This window comes from Vitis vinifera, chromosome 18, assembly GCF_030704535.1.
Source record: "Vitis vinifera cultivar Pinot Noir 40024 chromosome 18, ASM3070453v1".
NCBI classification, from domain to species: Eukaryota; Viridiplantae; Streptophyta; class Magnoliopsida; order Vitales; family Vitaceae; genus Vitis; species Vitis vinifera.
In genome coordinates, this window is record NC_081822.1 from 16368580 (window position 1) to 16388555 (window position 19976).

General features: G+C 39.3%; 1 protein-coding gene across 1 annotated transcript; it reads left to right on the top strand.

Moving 5' to 3' along the window:
- The first annotated feature begins 5226 nt into the window (after positions 1-5226).
- Positions 5227-6063, top strand: LOC132253104 (uncharacterized). The gene is made up of 3 exons (XM_059734497.1): positions 5227-5306; positions 5375-5949; positions 6011-6063. The coding sequence occupies exons 1-3, from the start codon at positions 5227-5229 to the stop codon at positions 6061-6063; spliced, it is 708 nt and encodes a 235-aa protein (XP_059590480.1).
- Positions 6064-19976: the final 13913 nt, after the last annotated feature.

The following is a 19976-nucleotide window of genomic DNA, read 5'->3' on the forward strand; positions in this document are numbered from 1 at the left end:
TGATGAAAATGATGACCAAAACAACAACGATAACGGTGACGGTGATTGTAACAATGATGGTGATGGTAACAGTGATAGTGACGGTAATAGTGACAATGACGATAATGGTAACGGTGACGATGACGGCCGCAGTAACGGTCACAATCACATTGATGGTAACAGTCACGGTACCAGAGACGATAACAGTGACGGTTACGGTAACAGTAACGATAACAGAAACGGTAATGGTATCGATGACAGTAACAATAACAGAACCAGTAACGGTAATGGTGATGGTAAAAATAACGATAACAATAACGGTAACGGTGACGGTAAAGTAGAAAGTGACGATAATGATGATGGTAACGATAATGGTTATGATAAGGATTAGGGTGACGGTAACAATAATTGTAACAATAATGGTGACAGTGACCGTATCGGTAAAGGTAAGGGTGATGGTGATTGTGATGGTGATGGTGATGATGATGGTGACAGTATCGATAATGGTAACGATAACGGTGATGGTAACTGTAACGATAATGATAATGGTGTTGGTAAAAGTAACGGTGATGATAACGGTGATGGTAACTACAACAGTGACGATAATAGTGACGTTGACGGTGACGGTGACGGTAACAGTAACAGTGACGATAATGGTGATGATGACAGTAACAGTAACGGTAATGGTGACCGTTACAGTTACTATAACAGTGATGGTAAAGGTGACGATTATAGTAATGGTGATGGTAATGGTCACGATCACGGTAACGGTTGCAATAATGGTGACGGTAATGGTAATGGCAACGGTAACGGTAACGATAACGAAAATGATGACGGTAACAATAATGGAAACGGTAAAGGTAACGGTAACAGTGATGGTAACAATAACAGTAACGGTAACAGTCATGGTAACGATGACGATAACAGTAACGGTAACTGTCACGGTAACGGTCATGGTTATGGTAATGATAATCGTAACGGTCACGATGACAATAATTGTAATTGTAATGGTGATGGTGATGGTAACGGTCACGACAACGGTGACGATAATAGTATCGAAGACAGTACCAGTAATGGTAATGGTGACGATAACTGTATCGAAGACAGTAACAATAATGGTAACAATAACGATAACCATAACGGTGACGGTAATGGTAACAATGATAGTAATGGTGACGGTAACTGTAATGGTGATTGTGATGGTGACAGTAACGATAATGGTAACGATGACGGTCACAATGATGCTAACGGTAATGGTAAGGATAATGGTGACGATAACGGTAACGATGACGATAACTGGGACGATCAAGGTAACGGTAATGGTGACGGTAATGGTAATGGTGATGGTAACGATAACAATAATGGTAATGATGATGATAACGGTAACGGTAACAATGACGGTTATTGCGACGGCAACGGTGACGGTAATGGTAACAGTAATGGTAACGATCACGGTGATGATAACGATAATGGTGACGGTGACGGTGATAGTAACAGCAACAGTGACGGTCACCGTGATAGTCAGAGCAATGGCGATTATGATGATGGTCACGATAATGGTAACTGTGACAATAACGGTGAAGGTGACGATGGCTGTAACGATAACGGTAATGGTAACAATGACAGTAACGGTGACGGTCACGGTAATAGTCACTGTATCGATAACAGTCATAGTAATGATGAGATTAAGGGTAACGGTAACGGTATTAGTGACGGTGACGGTGAAAGTAATGTGACAGTAATGGTCACGATCACATTGATGGTGACGATAATGGTTATGGTGATAGTAATGGTAACGATGATGGTAACGGTAACGATTATGGTAATAACGATGGTAATAGTAACAGTAATGTTAAATGTAATAGTCACGGTAACAGTGACGGAAACGATGATGGTAACGGTGATGGTGACGGTGACGGTGGCGATAACTGTGATGGTCACGGTGATGGTAATGATGACAATTACGATAATGGTCATGGTACAGGTGACGGTAATGGTCACATTGACGGTGACAATAACCATGACAATAACGGTCACATTGATGGTGATGATAATGATGACGGTAACGATCACGGTCATAGTAATAGTCACATTGACGGTGGCGATAACGGTGATGGTAATAGTAATAGTAATGGTAACGATAATACTCACGGTAACGGTCACAGTCACAGTGATTGAAATGGTGATGGTAACAGTGACGGTAACGATGACAATTATGGTAACGAACACAGTCTAGGTAACGGTGACGGTAATAACGATGATGGTAACGGTAACGATTAAAATAATGGTAACGGTGACGATAATAATAAGAGAAACAATAACGATAGCTGTAACGGTGATGGTAACAAAGACGGTAACGGTAACTGTAACGGTGACGGTAATGGTGATGGTATCGATGATGATAATGGTGACCGTGATGGTAATGGTGATGGCAACGGTCACGATAACGGTTAAAATAATGGTAACGGTGACGTAATAATAAGAGAAACAATAACGATAACGGTGACTGTAACGGTGACGGTAATGGTGATGGTAACAGTGATAGTATCGATGATGATAATGGTGACCATGATGGTAACGGTGACGATTACAGCGACAATGACAATAACTATGATGATGATGGTAACAGTATCAGTAATGGTGAAGATAACGGTGACTGTATTGGTGATGATAACGGAGACGGTAACGGTAACGGTGATGGTAACAGTAATGGTAGGTAATAGTAAGGATAGCGATAATGGTGATAGTAACGGTTATGATAATGGTAAAGGTAACGGTAACGATAAAGGTAAAGGTAACGATTATGGTAACGATGACGGTAACAATGATGGTAACGATCACGATCACGGTAACAGTGACGGTAATGGTGATGGTACCGGTGACAGTGATGGTGACTGTCATAGTGACGTTAATGGTGATGGTAACAGTGACGATAACAAAGATGATAATAGTGACGGTCATGGTGATGGTCACGATGACGGTAATAGAAATGGTAATGTTTATAGTGACAGTAACGGTAACTATCTCGGTAATGGTCATGGTAACGGTAGCAATAACGGTGACGGTGACAGTAACAATAACGCTGACGGTTATCGTAACGATAATATTAACTATGATGGTGTCGGTGACAATAACGGTAGCCGTGACAGTAATAGTGACGTTAACGGTTATGGTGATGGTAACGGTAATGGTAACAATGACGGTGAGAGTAATGGTAATTGTAACGATGACGGTTACAGTGACAGTTACGGTGACTATAGTGGTGATGGTAACAATGATGATATCGGCTATGGTGACGGTGGTAGAAGTAGTAACGGTAGTGGTAATGGTGACGGTCACTGTAACGGTAACTGTAATGGTAACAGTAACGGTAATGGTAACGGTGACGATAATATTAACGGTAATGGTAATTGTTACGATGACAGTAACGAAGACGGTAAAGGTGATGAAAATGGATATGGTAACGGTAACAGTGACGGTAAGAGTGATGGTGACGATAACATTTACAGTAACGATTACAGTAAAGGTTACGATCAATAACAGTAATGGTAACGGTGATGGTGACAATTACAGTGATGGTAACAGTAATAGTGATGGTAATGGTGATTGTTACGGTACTGGTGACGGTAACGTTCACGGTCATGCTCAAGGTAACGATGACAGTAACGGTGACAGTAACGGTAACGATGATGGTAATAGTTATGATAACGATCACGATAACGGTAATGGTTAGAGTAATGGTAACGATTACGGTAACAATAACAGAAACAATAACAGTAATGATGACGGTGATTGTAACGGAAACGGTGACTATGACAGTAATGTGATGGTCATGGTAATGGTGTCGGTAATGGTCATTGTATCGGTAACAGTCATAGTAATGATGAGAGTAACGGTAACGATGACAATAATGGTAGTGGTGATGGTGACAGTAACGGTTATGGTAACAATTACGGTGACGGTGATGGTAACGGTCACGATAACGGTGTTAATAACAGTATCGAGGACGGTAATAGTAATGGTAACGATAACGGTGTGGGTAATGATAATGGTGATGGTAACGGTAACAGTGACGGTAACGGTAACGGTAACGGTAACGGGGACGGTCAAGGTAACGATTACAGTAAAGGTTACGATCACGATAAAAGTAATGGTAACGGTGATGGTGACAGTTATAGTGACGTAATGGTGATTGTTACGATACTAGTGACGGTAACACTGACGGTAATGGTGATTGTTACGGTACTGGTGACGGTAACGATCATGGTCATGGTCAAGGTAACCATGACAGTAACGGTGACGGTAACGGTAATGGTGATGGTAACAATTACGATAACGATCACGATAACGGTAACTGTTAGAGTAATGGTAATGGTGACGGTAACAATAACAGAAACAATAACGGTAACAGTGACGGTGACTGTAACGGAAACGGTAACTATGATGGTAACGGTGATGGTCACAGTAATGGTGTCGGTAACGGTCACTGTATCGATAACAGTCATAGTAATGATGAGAGTAATGGTAACGGTGACGATAACGATGACAGTAATGGTAATGGTGACGGTGACAATAACGGTTATGGTAACAATATCGAGGACGGTAATAGTAATGGTAACGGTAATGATAACGATAACGGTGTGGGTAATGATAATGGTGACGATGACGGTAACGGGGACGAAAATGGTAACGGTGATGATAATGGTAACGGTAATAGTGACGGTTACTACGACAGTAACAGTGACAATAACAGTGTCGATGACGGTGATGGTGACGATAACGATAACGATAATGGTATCAATAATGGGGACGATGATGATGACTGTAACAATACTAGTGACGGTAACGATCATTATATCAGTAACACTCATAGTAATGATGAGAGTAACGGTAATGGTAACGGTATCAGTGACGATAATGGTAACGGTGATGGTGATTGTGTCGATAATGGTGACTATGACGGTATTGGTCACGGTGATAGTAATGGTAACGATGACGATAATAGTAACGATTACGGTAATAGTAATAGTAATGGTAACGGTAATAGTCACGGTGACGGTAACTATGATGGTTACGGTAACGGTCACAGTCAAAGTAACAATGATGGTAATGGTAACAGTGATGGTAATGGTTACGATAACGATCGCGATAACAGTAATGGTAACGGTTAGAGTAACGATAATGGTGACAGTTACAATAACATAAATAATAACGATAACGGTAACGATAATGGTAAAAGAGACGGTAATGGTAACAGTAATGGTAATGGTAAAAGAGACGGTAATGGTAACTGTGATGGTAAGGGTAACAGAAATGGTAACGGTGACGTTGACGGTAATAGTGACGGTAACGGTGATAGTAATAGTAACAGTATTGGTGACTATGATGCTGACAGTGACGATGACGGTGACGGTGACGATAACAGTGATGGTAATGGTAACGGTAACGGTGATGGTAACGGTGACGATAACTTTAACGGTAACAATAATGATGACGGAAATGGTAACGATAACAATAATGCTGACGATAACGGTCACGATTACAATAACGGTAACGATAACAGTGACAGTAACGGTGATATTGACGAAAATGATGACAGTAACGGTAACAATGATGATAACAGTAAGGATGATGATAATTGTCATGATGACGGTAACGGTAACGGTGATGGTGACGGTAATGATGACGGTAATATTTACGATAATGGTGACTGTGATGGTAACAGTGACGGTGACGGTAGCGGTGATGTTAACAATAATGATGACAGTAACGATAACAATGATGATAATGGTAAGGATGACGATAATTGTCATGATGACGATAACGGTAACGGTGACGGTAATGATGACGGTAATATTGACGATAACGGTGACTGTGATGGCAACAATGATGATGACGATAACGGTGACGGTTATGATCACGATAACGGTGATGATAATAGTAATGGTAACGATAATGGTAACGATAACGGTAATGATAACGGTGTTGATAATCATAACTGTCATGGTAATAGTTACTTTAATGGTTATAGTTACGGTAATGGTGATGGAGATAGTAATGATAATTGTAACAGTGACGGTGTGATTACTACCAAAAAGTGCTATTTTGTAGACCTAATTATAATGGTTTTAAGCACCTTTGAGTAGTAATCATATTCATTTAAACCAATTAATTCATTAAGGTCCTTAGTAATTGGTTTTAACCATTTTGTGGCAAGTTTACATGTTTTTATCAGCTTATGAATCGATTCAAGCATGCCAAATGATGGAGGAGCTACTTGGACAAGTTAAAGCAAGGATTTTGGACATTTACAAGCTTGAATTTCAAGTGGAAACATGAGCACAAGCAAAGAGAAGCAAAGAGGAAAAGCAAGCAAAGTGAAGAGAAGCAAAGAGGACAACAGCTGCAGTCTTCTTTCACACTTTTGGAGCACTTCCCGAAGTCCATTTTTTTCATACTATATACCATTTCAAAGCTCTGGAAGTCAAGAATCCAACGCTTCAAACCATGCACGATTTGGGGCTGAAATGAGGAAGATATGGCCTTCGGAAGCCAACTGCTCCAGGTTATGCGAAAATTTCGCATTCCACAAGGTGTTATGCGAAATTCGCATAACATTCGCATAACCCATGCGTGTTGCGAATTTTGCTCTGTTTTTGCCGACTCCACTTTAGATATTTTCCTTTGTATTTTGTGATGTAATTTCCTTTCTTATCCTTGTAACTAACCAATCACAAGCTTTTGCTTTTGTAAAGACTATATAAGGGGTGGAAATCACCTCTTGGAAGATATAGAATATATAGAATATAGAATACGTATTACGTTTAACACTTAGAAATTTTACAGAGCTCTCCCGTTTCTATTTTCTTAGTAGCCAAACAGCGTCTGAGGGCTTTTCCTCAAAGGATGATTGGCTAAAACTTTTAGTTTCTCAAAGTATGGATGTTATGTGATGGCTTGGATGCAATCCCATGGAAATTTCTCGCACCCGGAAGGTAAGGTAGCCGTTTTTCATTAAAGGTTCATTAATACAAAGTTTGGTTTTTATTTCCTTTGGACAACTTCCAACGGCCAATACTTGATAAGCTTTTGGATTTCTATCCATTAGTTATCTCCTACGAGCTATTGGAAGGTGAGGTTTTCAATTCCAAGTTTTGCATTAATCCGTTAGAACCAATTTCAAGGGCCATTGAAAGGTGAGTTTATCACCTGGAATGACTTTGAGTTGCCAATATTTGGTAAGCTTTTGGCTTTAGACCATTAGTTATCTCTTACGAGCCATTCAAAGGAAGTCTAAGGTGAATAACCATTGATGAAATTCACTACCATCTGTTTTGCCATTTTAAAGGATTAAAACTTGATTTGCTAAATCCATACCGGTTCGGGAAGCAAGCATCACCATAGTTGCAACCCCAACGCGAGGAGCCTATCCTGAGATTTCCAATTTGCATAAGAGCCAGAGCATAGCTATCCTATCTTTGAGAAACTTGTTTTTACACCCTTTCATTTTAATCTTTAAGGTTAGCTTATATTAGTTTAAATCTTTCTAAAACATTTACATCTTCTTTTAAAGCTAACATCCATAAGAAAATCACCTATTTTCCTAATTTGAATATCACTAGTGTTTGCGAAAACCCTTCCCAGTGAACGATCCTAGAACCACTATGCTATAGTAGCTTGGCTACTTTAGTAATAGTATTCAAGGTATAAATTTTGTTGATACACCTTTAAAGCTAAGCTACCATGAGTCGCATCACGGTGATAGCAACGGTGACGGTAACGGTGATGGTAACAATGACGATAAGGATGACGGTAGCGGTGATAGTAATAGTGACAATAACGGTTATGGTGACAGTAATGGTAACGGTAACGGTGATGGTAATGATGACAGTCATTGTAAAGGTAATAGTAACAATATCAGTTATGGTGACGGTGACGGTCATTGTAACAGTCACCATAACCGTAATGATAACTGTCACGATAATGGTGATGGTAGTAGTAGCAGTAATGGTAACAATTACGGTGATAGTAACAGTGACGGTAATGGTGACGATGACAGTAACGGTGACGGTGACAGTACTATAACAATCACCATAACCATAATGATAACTGTCACGATAATAGTGACGATAGTAGTAACGGTAATGGTAACAATTACGATGACAGTAACATTGACGGTCACTGTAACCGTAACGATAACTGTCACGATAACGGTGATGGTAGTAGTAATGGTAATAGTAACAATTGCGGTGACAATAAGAGTGATGGTAATGGTGACGGTGGCGGTGATGGTGACGGTAACGGTGACGGTAACGGTGACGATGACGATAACAATTACAATAACGGTTACGATGACAGTAATGGTAACGGTGACAGTGATAGTAACAGTGAAGGTGATGGTGACGGTGATGATGCCGGTGACGATAATGGTAACACTAACAGTGATGGTAATGGTACTGGTTACGGTAAAGGTCACGGTCATGGCAACGGTCACAATAACGATGATAGTAAAGGTGACAATAATGGTCACGGTGATAGTAATGATAGTGGTAACGGTAACGGTAATGGTAACAGTAACAGTAACGGTAACGGTAACGGTAACCGTAACATTGACAATAATGATAACCATAAGAGTGATAGTAACGATAACGGTATTGAAAATAATAACAATGAAGATAATGGTGACTGAAACGGTGACGGTAATGGTGACCGTAACGATGACGATAATGGTGATAGAAATGGTGACGGTAACAGTGACGGTGATAGTAAGGGTAACAGTGAAGCAAATAGTGATGGTAACCTTTATGGTGACAATGACGGTGATTGTAACGGTAATGGTAACGGTCATGGATATCAATGCTCCATAAGATACACAGTCAATATAATAATGACTATTCTAGGACATCACCCAAGGGCAAGTCATACCCCGTGTCTTTTGGGACTCATGCCCAAGGGCAGGACCAACCTTGTGTCTTTAGGGACTAAACCCAGGGGCAGGACCAACCCCATACACCCACATCGGAGTGCCTTCCTCAAGGGCTTTAGGGACTTTCACCCAAGGACCCACGGTCCTACATAAACAATATATCAAAAGATAATGCATGTAGCATCACATAAACACTTCCCACCAATCAATTCTCTTAATATCATCTGTGATTATTCCATATCCTTCTTGCCATGCAACCACACCATGAACCATTTCCACAACACAGAACCATGAATCTTCATACCAATATGCGTTCCAATCTCAATGTAACATTTCAACACAATAAACCGAGATGCAATGACACATTAAAATGTTTAATGGAATCATAGAAATGACATGAAATTTCCAATAAATGTTTCAAGGAAAGAAATCAGATACACTATGGGATAGCATAAAATTCCCTACCTTACACGGACTTTCCCACTGTGATTCTTCTATGTAGGCGATCTTTACCTATTACAAGGAACTGAAATGAAACACATAATTTAGACTTCCTAATAATGAAAATTTATACAATTTACTGTTGCTAATTTTTAATTCTAATATTCTCTAGTCTACATGCCTACAAGTTTTCAAATCAAATTGGAATTGAATTAAACAATATTTACAATGCATATTAATATTCCCTAATTAACTACCAACTTTGATTTTCTTAAAGCCTAACCTATTAACAAATCCCAAGTGTCCAAATAACCTAATTAATCACATGTTTACTAATCTATTTTTCAATTAAACCAAATTAAACAAAGATTTATGTTGATCTTACCATTAATAAAATATTTAAGCGAAAATACTTTAATCCTTAATTAATTGTGATTTTTAACTAAAACATGTTTATAGCTAATTACACTCAACTTTTACACAAATTTTACCATTAATTTGTTTCAGCATACCATTAGGAACCAAAATAAACCGAAATTACTAAATTAAACAACTTGCTTACCTCAAATCTACACTTTCTCTCTCTAGATCCTCTCTCTAACCCAAGCTACTGCAGGTAAAATGGTGCAAAACGAGATGCAGGCCCTTATATAGGGCTCTCCATGCAGCCAAGTGGGAGGTGGCAGGCCACATGGCTACCACCAACCCACCCAAGTAGGAGGTGGCAGGCCACTTGGCTGTCACTAATTCCAACTTCCCAATTTTACACTGTAGTCCTTCAAGTTATCAAAAATTAAACCCATAATTGCCCATTAGTCCTATCACACCCCGGTTTTTGTTATTCTTCAGACTAAATAATTGATACTCAAATACAGTATAAGTGCTCTCAAAAATTTAAATGTTGAGTTCCTACTTGATTTTGTGCAAAAGAGGATATGCAAAACTTGTTATAAGGAGTACATCCTGTATTAAACTTTCTAACTTGTAGTTAACAAAATATGGTTCGTTTCTTAAAAGAAACTTATATTGCATTAATTTACATATACCAAAACCCCATTGTTCACTACGGGTAGCCCATACTACAAGTGTACCTGACAAATATATATATATATATATATATATATTACATCATTCCTACAAAAAGATTCAGTCTTTGATACAAAAGGCAAGGCCTCAAAAGACTTTCAATGCGAGCAAACAACATCCAATCACAATAAAGCATTGCTCAAGCATTATTTCATGCATAGGTCTTCTGACCTGCATCTAAAGGTGGAAGGAATAGGATGAGTTCACAACTCAGTAGGAAAGTTTATAACCATCCTAAGCATACCCTTAAAAACCTTGAATTAAACGTTTAATAGCATGCATGATAAACATTTTATAAGCGTTAACAAATGTGTAATCATGTCAAACATGTATGCATGTGTTTGCTGGTTTCATCCTTGCTTTTCCTCATCCATCCTTTCACAACTGATAAACTGCTGACCCCCAACAATCTAGACATTAGATATCAATGCTCCACAAGATACACGATCAATATAAGAATGACTATTCTAGGACATCACCTAAGGGCAAGTCATACCCCGTGTCTTTTGGGACTCATACCCAAGGGCAGGACCAACCCCATGTCTTTAGGGACTAAAACCCAGGGGCAGGATCAACCCCATACACCCACATCGGAGTGTCTTCCTCGAGGGCTTTAGGGACTTTCACCCAAGGACCCACAGTCCCACATAAACAATATATCAAAGGATAATGCCTGTAGCATCACATAAAAACTTCCCACCAATCAATTCTCTGAATATCATCTGTGATAATTCCATATCCTTCTTGCAATGCAACCACACTGCGAACCATTTCAACAACACAGAACCATGAATCTTCATACCAATATACATTCCAATATCATGGTAACATTTCAATGCAATAAATTGAGATGCAATGACACATGAAAACATTTTATGAAATCATAGAAATAACATGAAATTCCAACAAATGATTCAAGGAAAGAAATCAGATACACCATAGAATAGCATAAAATTCCCTACCTTACACCAGTTTCCTTTTTGTGTTTCTTCTACGTAGGTGATCTTTGCCTATTACAAGGAATTGAAATGAAACAACATAATTTAGGTTTCCTAACCATGAAAATTTATACAGTTTACTGTTGCTAATTTTTAATTCTCATATTCTCTAATCTCTATACCTTTAGGTTTTCAAATCAAATTTGAATTGCATTAAACAATATTTACAATGCATATTAATTTCCCTAATTAATTACCAAACACTAACTGTTTTGATTTTCTTAAAGCCTAACCCATTAACAAATCCCAAGTGTCCAAATAACCTAATTAATCACATGTTTACTAATCTATTTTTCAATCAAACCAAATTAAACAAAGATTTATACTTATCTTACCATTAATAAAATACATAAGTTAAAATACTTTAATCCTTAATTAATTGTGATTTTGAACTAAAACATGTTTATAGCTAATTAAACTAAACTTTTACACAAATTTTATCGTTAATTCTTTTCCACATACCATTAGGACCCAAAATAAATGAAAATTACAAAATTAAACAACTTGCTTACCTCAAATCTACACTTTCTCTCTCTAGATTCTCTCTCTAACCCAAGTTGCTGTAGGTGAAATGGTGGAAAACGATCTGCAGCCCCCTTATAAAGGAGTCTCCATGCAGCCAAGCATGAGGTGGCAGCCCACATGGCTACCACCAATCCACCCAAGTAGGAGGTGGCATTCCACTAACTCCAATTTCCATATTTTGCACTTTAGTCCTTCATGTTATCAAAAATAAAACCAATAATTGCTCATTAGTCCTTTAGGTTTTCATAACCCTAATCATCCCCTAAGAACCTAATATGCATGCTTAAGTCATTAACTAATCCCACTTAACCTTAATCAAAGTTTAATTCATAATTAAACAAGATTAGCACTAAACTAGTTTAAACATCTAATTAAGCATGCTTAAAGTTAAGTACTAAGATAATCATTATTGCCTATTTAATTCATTAGTACTAGGTGTTACAAGTCCTTTAGGTTTTCATAACTATAATCAACCCCTCAGAACTTAATAAACATGCTTAAGTCATTAACTAATCCCACATTACCTTAATCAAAGTTTAATTCATAATTAAAAAGGATTAACACTAAACTAGTTTTAACATCTAATTAAGCACGTTTAAAGTTAAGTACTAAGATAATCATTATTGCCTATTTAATTCATTGGTGTTAGGTATTACAGTGATAGTAATGGTAACGGTGATGGTAACGGTGACGGTAACAATGATGGTAGCAGTAACAATGACAGTAACGGTTATAATAATGGTAAAGGTAATGGTAACGGTAACAATGAAGGTGACAGTAACAGTATCAGTAACGGTGAGAGTATCGGTGATAATAACGGTAACGGTAATGGTAACAATAACGATGATGGTAGCGGTGACTATAACATTGATGGTCACGGTGACAATGACGGTGATCGTGATCGTGATGGTTACGGTAACGGTAATGGTGACGGATATGGTCACAGTGACGGTAACGATGATGATCACGGTGACGGTAATGGTGACGATAACGGTACTTGTCATGGTAACGGTCACGGTAACGGTAATGGTGATGATAACGGTAACGGTAATGGTGACGGTGACAATAATGGTAATGGTAACGGGGACGAGGACGGTGATAGTGACAATAATGGTAACGGTGAGTGTATCAATAACGGTAATGTTAACGATAATGGTGATGGTGATGGTGACGGTAACAGTAATGGTAACGGTGATGATAACGATAAAAGTAATGGTCACGATAACGGTGACAATAACTGTAACGATGACGATAACGGTGACTGAAACGGTGCTGATAATGGTGAATTAAACGGCGACGGTAATAGTGACGGAGGCGGTAACGATGACGGTAACAATTACAGAAACGGTTACGGTAACGATGATGGTGATGGTAACAGTAACAGTGACAGTCACATTAACGGTTACAGTAACGGTGATGATGACGGTAACGATAACAGTAAGAGTTACGGTTGCAGTAATGGTAACAGTCACAGTCACGGTAACAGTCACGATAATGGTGACGGTTGCAGTAACGGTCATGGTAACAATAACGGTAATGTTAAAGATAATGGTGACGGTAATAGTGATGGAAATGGCGACGGTAATGGTGATGGTGACGATGACGCGGTACTAGTAATGGTATTGGTAACGGTGACGGTAATGGGGACAATAATAGTAACGGTAATCTTAAAGATAATGGTGACGGTAACAGTGATGGAAGCGGCGACGGTAATGGTGACGGTGACGGTAACGATGATGGTTACGGTAATGGTTACAATAACGATAATGGTAACGGTGACCGTGAAAGTAACGGTAATAGTAAAGATGATGATGACAGTAATGGTAACGGTAACAATGACGGTGACGTTAATGGTCACGATCACAATGATGGTAACAGTGATGGAACGGAGACTTGTAACGGTAACAAGAACAAAAAGAGTAACGGTAACTGTAACGATAATGGTAACAGTAACAGCAACGATAACAGTAACGGTAACGGTAACGGTGACGATAACAATAACGATAACAATAACAATAACGGTAACAGTAACAATGATGGTAATGGTGATGGTGATGGTGACGGTGACGATGACAATAATGGTGGTGGTAATGATTACTATAACAGTGACGATGACGGTAATGGTTACTGTAACGGTAACAGTGACGGTAGCCGTAATGGTAGCAGTAACAGTCATGGTGACAGTAACGGTTACGATGACGGTCACAATAACGGCAACAGTGATAGTAACGGTATCGCGCACGGTAACAATAATGATAACGGTGACAGTTATGGTAATGGTGACGATAACGGTGGTGGTGATGGTGATGGTGTCGATTACGGTGATGGTCATAGTAACAGTGACAGCAACTATGACGGTAATGGTTACAATAACGGTAACGGTGATGGTGATAGTAACAGTATTGGTAATAGTGATGGTGATGGTAACATAGATAGTAAAGGGTTACGATAATGGTAACTATAACAGTAATGGTGAAGGTGACAATAATTGTATCGATAAGGATGACAATAATTGTATCGATAAGGATGACAATAACTGTGACAGTAATGGTGACGGTAACGGTAACGATGACAATAACGGTGACAGTGACGATGACTGTAACGGTGACGATGACGAAAATGGTGACGATAACGATGGCGGTGACAGTGATGGTGTCGATTACGGTGACGACAACTATGATTGTAACAGTGATAGTAACGGTTACGATAACGGTAACAATATTGGAAACGGTAACAGTGACGGTGATAGTAATAGTATCGGTAACAATGATGATAATGGTTATGGTAACAGTGATAGTAACGGTTACGATAATGGTAACTATAACAATAACAGTGAATGTGATAGTAACAGTATCGATAACGATGACAGTAACTATGACAGTAATGGTGACGGTAACAGTGACAGTAACGGGGACGGTAACGGTGACAATAGCGGTTACGATAACGGTAACGGTTATGGTAATAGTGATGGTAATGGTGATGGTAACAGTGACGATGACGATAACAATAAAAGTAACAGTAACGGTGACGGTGATCGTAATGATAACGGTAAGGTTGACGGTGACGGTGATGGAAACGATGATGGTAACGGTATCGCAGAAGGTAACAGTAACGCTGATGATAGCGGTAACGACGATGGTAACGATAACAATAATGGTGATGGTAATTGTAACGGTGATGGTGACGTTAACGGTGACGGTGACGGTAAAGATGACGGTAACGGTGATAGTAATGGTGACGATAACCGTAGCAGTAGTAGTAACAGTAACGATAACGATGATGGTAATGGTGTAGGTGACGGTAACTATAACAGTAACGGTGACGGTGACTATAATGCATACAGTAACGGAGATGGTAATAGTGACGGTGACATTGACGATAACTGTGGCAATAACGATGACTATAATGGTGACGATAACGATGATGCTAGCGAATACGATAATGATGACGGTAAAAATGATAATAACGGTTACGATAACATTAATGGTAATGGTAACGGTGACGATGACGGTAACGGTATCGATAATAGTGACGGTAACGGTGACAGTAACAGTAACGGTAACTGTAATAGTAATGGTAATTGTGACGGTGACTATAAAGATGACAGTAATGGTTATAATAACGGTAACATTTATGAAATTGGTAACGGTGATGATAACGGTGATGGTGACGATAACGATGACAGTAACGGTTACGATAATAGTAAAGGTAACAGTAACAGTAACGGTGAAGGTGACAGTAACAGTATCGATAATGGTGATAGTAAAGGTGATAGTAACGATAACGATAGCAATGAGAGTAATGGAGACAGTAACAGTGACGATAAGGATAATGGTTATGGCAACGATAACGGTAATGGTAACGGTAACGGTGACAGTAGCGATGACTGTAACACTAATGGTCATTATGACGATCACGGTGACGATGACGATGACTGTGACTGTGACGGTTATAGTAACGGTGATCGTGACGGGGACGGTTACGATAACGGTGATCGACATGATCATAGTGACGGTAACGATGATGGTCACGATGACGGTAATGGTGAGGATAACTGTTACTTGTCATGATAACGGTAATGGTGACGATAACGGTAACGGTAATGCTAACGGTGACGATGAGAGTAACGATAATGGTAACGGGGGCAGTGACGGTGATAGTGACATTAACAGTAACGATGAGTGTATCAGTAACGATAACGGTGTTGGTAACAATAACGGTAATGGTGATGGTAACAATAACAGTAACGGTCATGGTAACAGTGACGGTAACTTTAACGGTAATGGTGACGGTAATGGTACTGATAATGATAACTTAAACGGCGACGTTAGTGGTGACGATGGCGGTAACGATGAAGATAATTGTTACGATAACGGTTACTGATTACTACTCAAAAAGTGCTATTTGATAGCTTGTAATTAACTCTTTTAAACCCTTTTGAGTAGTAGTTATCACCTTTTAACCCAATTAACATGTTAAGGACCCTTGCAATCAATTCTAATCAAATTGTGTTAAGTTTTGGTGTTTTGATAGTTTTTTGATCACCAAAGCAACCCGAGATTGAGGAGAGTTCTTTGGAATCCATGGCAAAAGATGTCCAGACAGGGCGTCCGGACACACCATTGGAGGGCGGCGAAACATGGGCTGTGGCAGGCTGGCGGAATGACGTAGCAAGGCTTGCTCACTTTAGTCAATGATCCGGACAACATATCCGAATAGGATATGCTATCGTCCAGGGTGTGATGTTCACGAGTGCCGTGTGCTTCTCCCTGAGGGAGTCCGGATAGGGGAGCGCGCCGCGTGTCCTCTTAGGGAATCCGGATGGAGTTGCTCCGGATAGCGATGTGCGCTCCGTGTCATCAGGGGGAGGGGTCCCTATACCTTGTGCACGCAGACGGTCCCCTCTTGCGATGCGTGGCATAGCTCATTCCACCCGAGGAAGAATTCTATCCGGCCGACATTCCACCTTCTTCGGATATCTCACATCCGGAATTCTGTCCGGTCATTCACATCCGGCGCCTGATGCCGGGTGGGAGAGGAGGACGTTTCAACTTCCCCGATCAGACATGTCCGGATCCTCTGATAGCGCTTACCCGGAGAGCATCCGCAGCCGACAATTCAGATTCCCCGGACAGCTTAGCACGTCAGACACTCGAGATTCGCCAAATCCATTTCCGCCCACAATCAAAAAGCAAACTCTGATAATACTGACAAGCAAGTCTCCATTTTGCACAGTGTAACGTAATTTCTCCTGAAGCTTCCTGATATTTCCGACCGACATTTTGAGATATTTTGCTTTAGATATTTGATGTCTAAATCCCCAAACTCTCCTTGTAACCCACCTATCATAGGATTCCTTAGTCTTTAAGTAAGAACAAAGGGTGAATAACCTCATATATATAGTTTGTAATTTTCTTTACAAAAAGATTATTATGTAAACAGCAAATATATATATATATATATATATATATATTTTATAGAGCACTTGCTCTGTTTTTCCTTCATATTTTTGTTTTCTCATTTGTTTTCTTTCTAGCCAAACAAGCTCTGAGGAAGTTTCCTCAGAGAATGAGTGGCTAGACTTTTAGTTCCTTGGAGCTAAGGTTGCCGGGAAAGGTTCCAAGTGCAAGAATTTATAGCTTTGTGGTTTTAGCCATTAATGAAGAGAAAGTGTGTTCCTTTAATGATTTCTATGTTTTTAGTTAACTTAAAACACCTTCAATTCACTTGAGCCAACACGTGGTAAGGCAAGTAATCTCCGTCCATGGAGATGCACTAGTTTACCTCTTGCGAGCTTTTGGGAAGTGATTTGAAGGTAGGATTTTCTAGAATTGCCAACACTTGGTAAGCTTTTGGACTCCAAGGAGATATCCATTAGTTATCTCTTGCGAGCTTGAGAAGGGAAGTCCAAAGTTAAAGATCACCTTGAATGGCAAATGCTAGGTGAGAGGCACGAGCCATTGCAAGTTGCATCAGTGAGAGGGAATTAGAGCTGAAATCCATTTAAAGGATACATCTGTACAACACCGGTTAGAGAATTGACTATATGTTAATTCTCTAATGCGAGGACATGAACCAAATGACCGAAGCTCTGTTTTTGCATAAGGAACCTCCCCTGTGAACCCAAACCTCCAAGGAATGTTTTTCTTCATAAGTAATTTCCATTACTTTCTTTTTAGTTAGCCTGAAACAAAAACTTCGTTTAACCAAAGTTTGTGTTTTATTTCTTAAGCTAACCTTGAAATGAAAAAGCACCAATTTAACTTTGAATTGGTATCAGTTGTGAGTTGAAAACCCTTCCTAGAGAACGATCCTAGAGCCACTATGCTATATTAGCTAAAGCTATCCTAATGCATGGTGATATAGGTTATAAATTTTGTTGATTACTCCCTCAATCAAAGAGCACCAACTGGACATGAATCAGCTGACACACCAATTGGGAACGAATCAGTTACAATAACGGTAATGGTAACGGTAACGGTAACGGTGACGATCACAGTAATGGTTACAGTAATGGTGACGGTTACAGTAACGGTGACGATGACGGTAACAGTAACGGTAACAGTAAGAGTTATGATTGCGGTAATGGTAACGGTCACGATCAAGGTCACAGTAATGGTGATGATGACGGTAACAGTGACGAAAAACGGCGACGGTAACGGTGATGGTGATGGTAATGATGACGATTATGGTAACGATTATAGTGACGATAACGGTAACGATGACGGTGACAATAACGGTAACATTAAAAATGACGATGACAGTTATGGTAACAGTAACAATGACGGTGATGGTGGCGGTAATGGTCATAGTTAAGATGACGGTAACGGTGACGGTAACAATAATAGAAAGAGTAATGGTAATGATAACGGTAACGATGACGATAACAGTTACGATAACGGTAATGGTAACAATGATGGTGATGGTGACAATAATGGTGATGGTAACGGTGATAGTGACGGTGACGGTGACGGTAACGATGATGATTACAGTAACGGTGATGATTATAGTAACGGTTACTGTAATCGTAACGGTGACATGTTAAACACTTGGAAACGAATTGAGTTATATCCCGCTTCATACCTTGCCACCAAAATTGAGGCCTCAAATCATGGTACATTTTAGTTTCTCCAAGGTGTACTGTGAATCGAAAATGATGAGTTTCCTTCATTACCTCCTCCTTCACCTGAGCATCATTAGGAACACAAAATTTATTTAAGAAATGAATCCCGCCATTAGAATGTATGCTCAAACCTTCTACTGCATTACCCGCCATGATTCGAGAGTGCATGCCCTCTAACTTTGTATCTTTCATTTGAGCTTTAATAACCTTCTGCAATATTGTTGGTTGAGCTACCAAAGTACAAAAACATGCACCAGAATCATGTACATCAAAGCAAGGATTGAACTCACTGATGTAATCATACATTTTCCACTCATAAACCACCAACCCAGATAACACACATTGAGCCTTTCTACTTAGGGCATCAACAACCACATTAGCTTTTCCTGGATGATACTGCAAAGTAAAGTTAAAATCTTCAAGGGTTTCCATCCATCTCCTTTGCCTTGCATTTAGATCTTTTTGAGAGAAAATGTACTTCAAACTTTTGTGATCTGAAAACACTTCAAAATTTTCACCATATAAGTAATGTCTCCATAACTTTAAAGCAAAGACTATGGCTGCGAGTTTGAGATCATGTGTAGGATAGTTTTGCTCATGGTTCTTCAATTGCCTAGAAGCATAAGCAACCACTCTTTCTCTTTGCATCAAAACACATCCCAAGCCATTTCTTGAAGCATCACAATTAACTGTATATCTTTCACCACTAATAGGAGTAATTAGCACTAGCACTATTGTTAGTCTCCTTTTTAGCTCTTGAAAAGATTCTTCACACCTATCATTCCAATCAAAAGTCACATTTCTCCAATTTGGCATATAACTGGTGTTCTCTAAGTGTTTGAAGTGCCATATGCAAATGATGACTGTGCTCTTCTCTACTCTTTGAATATATCAAAAT

Excerpts from the sequence above, each read along its gene's own strand:
- LOC132253104 (XM_059734497.1), top strand. The coding sequence starts at position 5,227 with ATGGTAACAGTAATGGTAATGGTAAAAGAGACGGTAATGGTAACTGTG. Across the intron at positions 5,307-5,374 it reads ACAGAAATGGTAACGGTGAC|TGACGATGACGGTGACGGTG; the intron begins GTTGACGGTAAT and ends TGATGCTGACAG. Across the intron at positions 5,950-6,010 it reads CGATAATGGTAACGATAACG|TTACGGTAATGGTGATGGAG; the intron begins GTAATGATAACG and ends TAATGGTTATAG.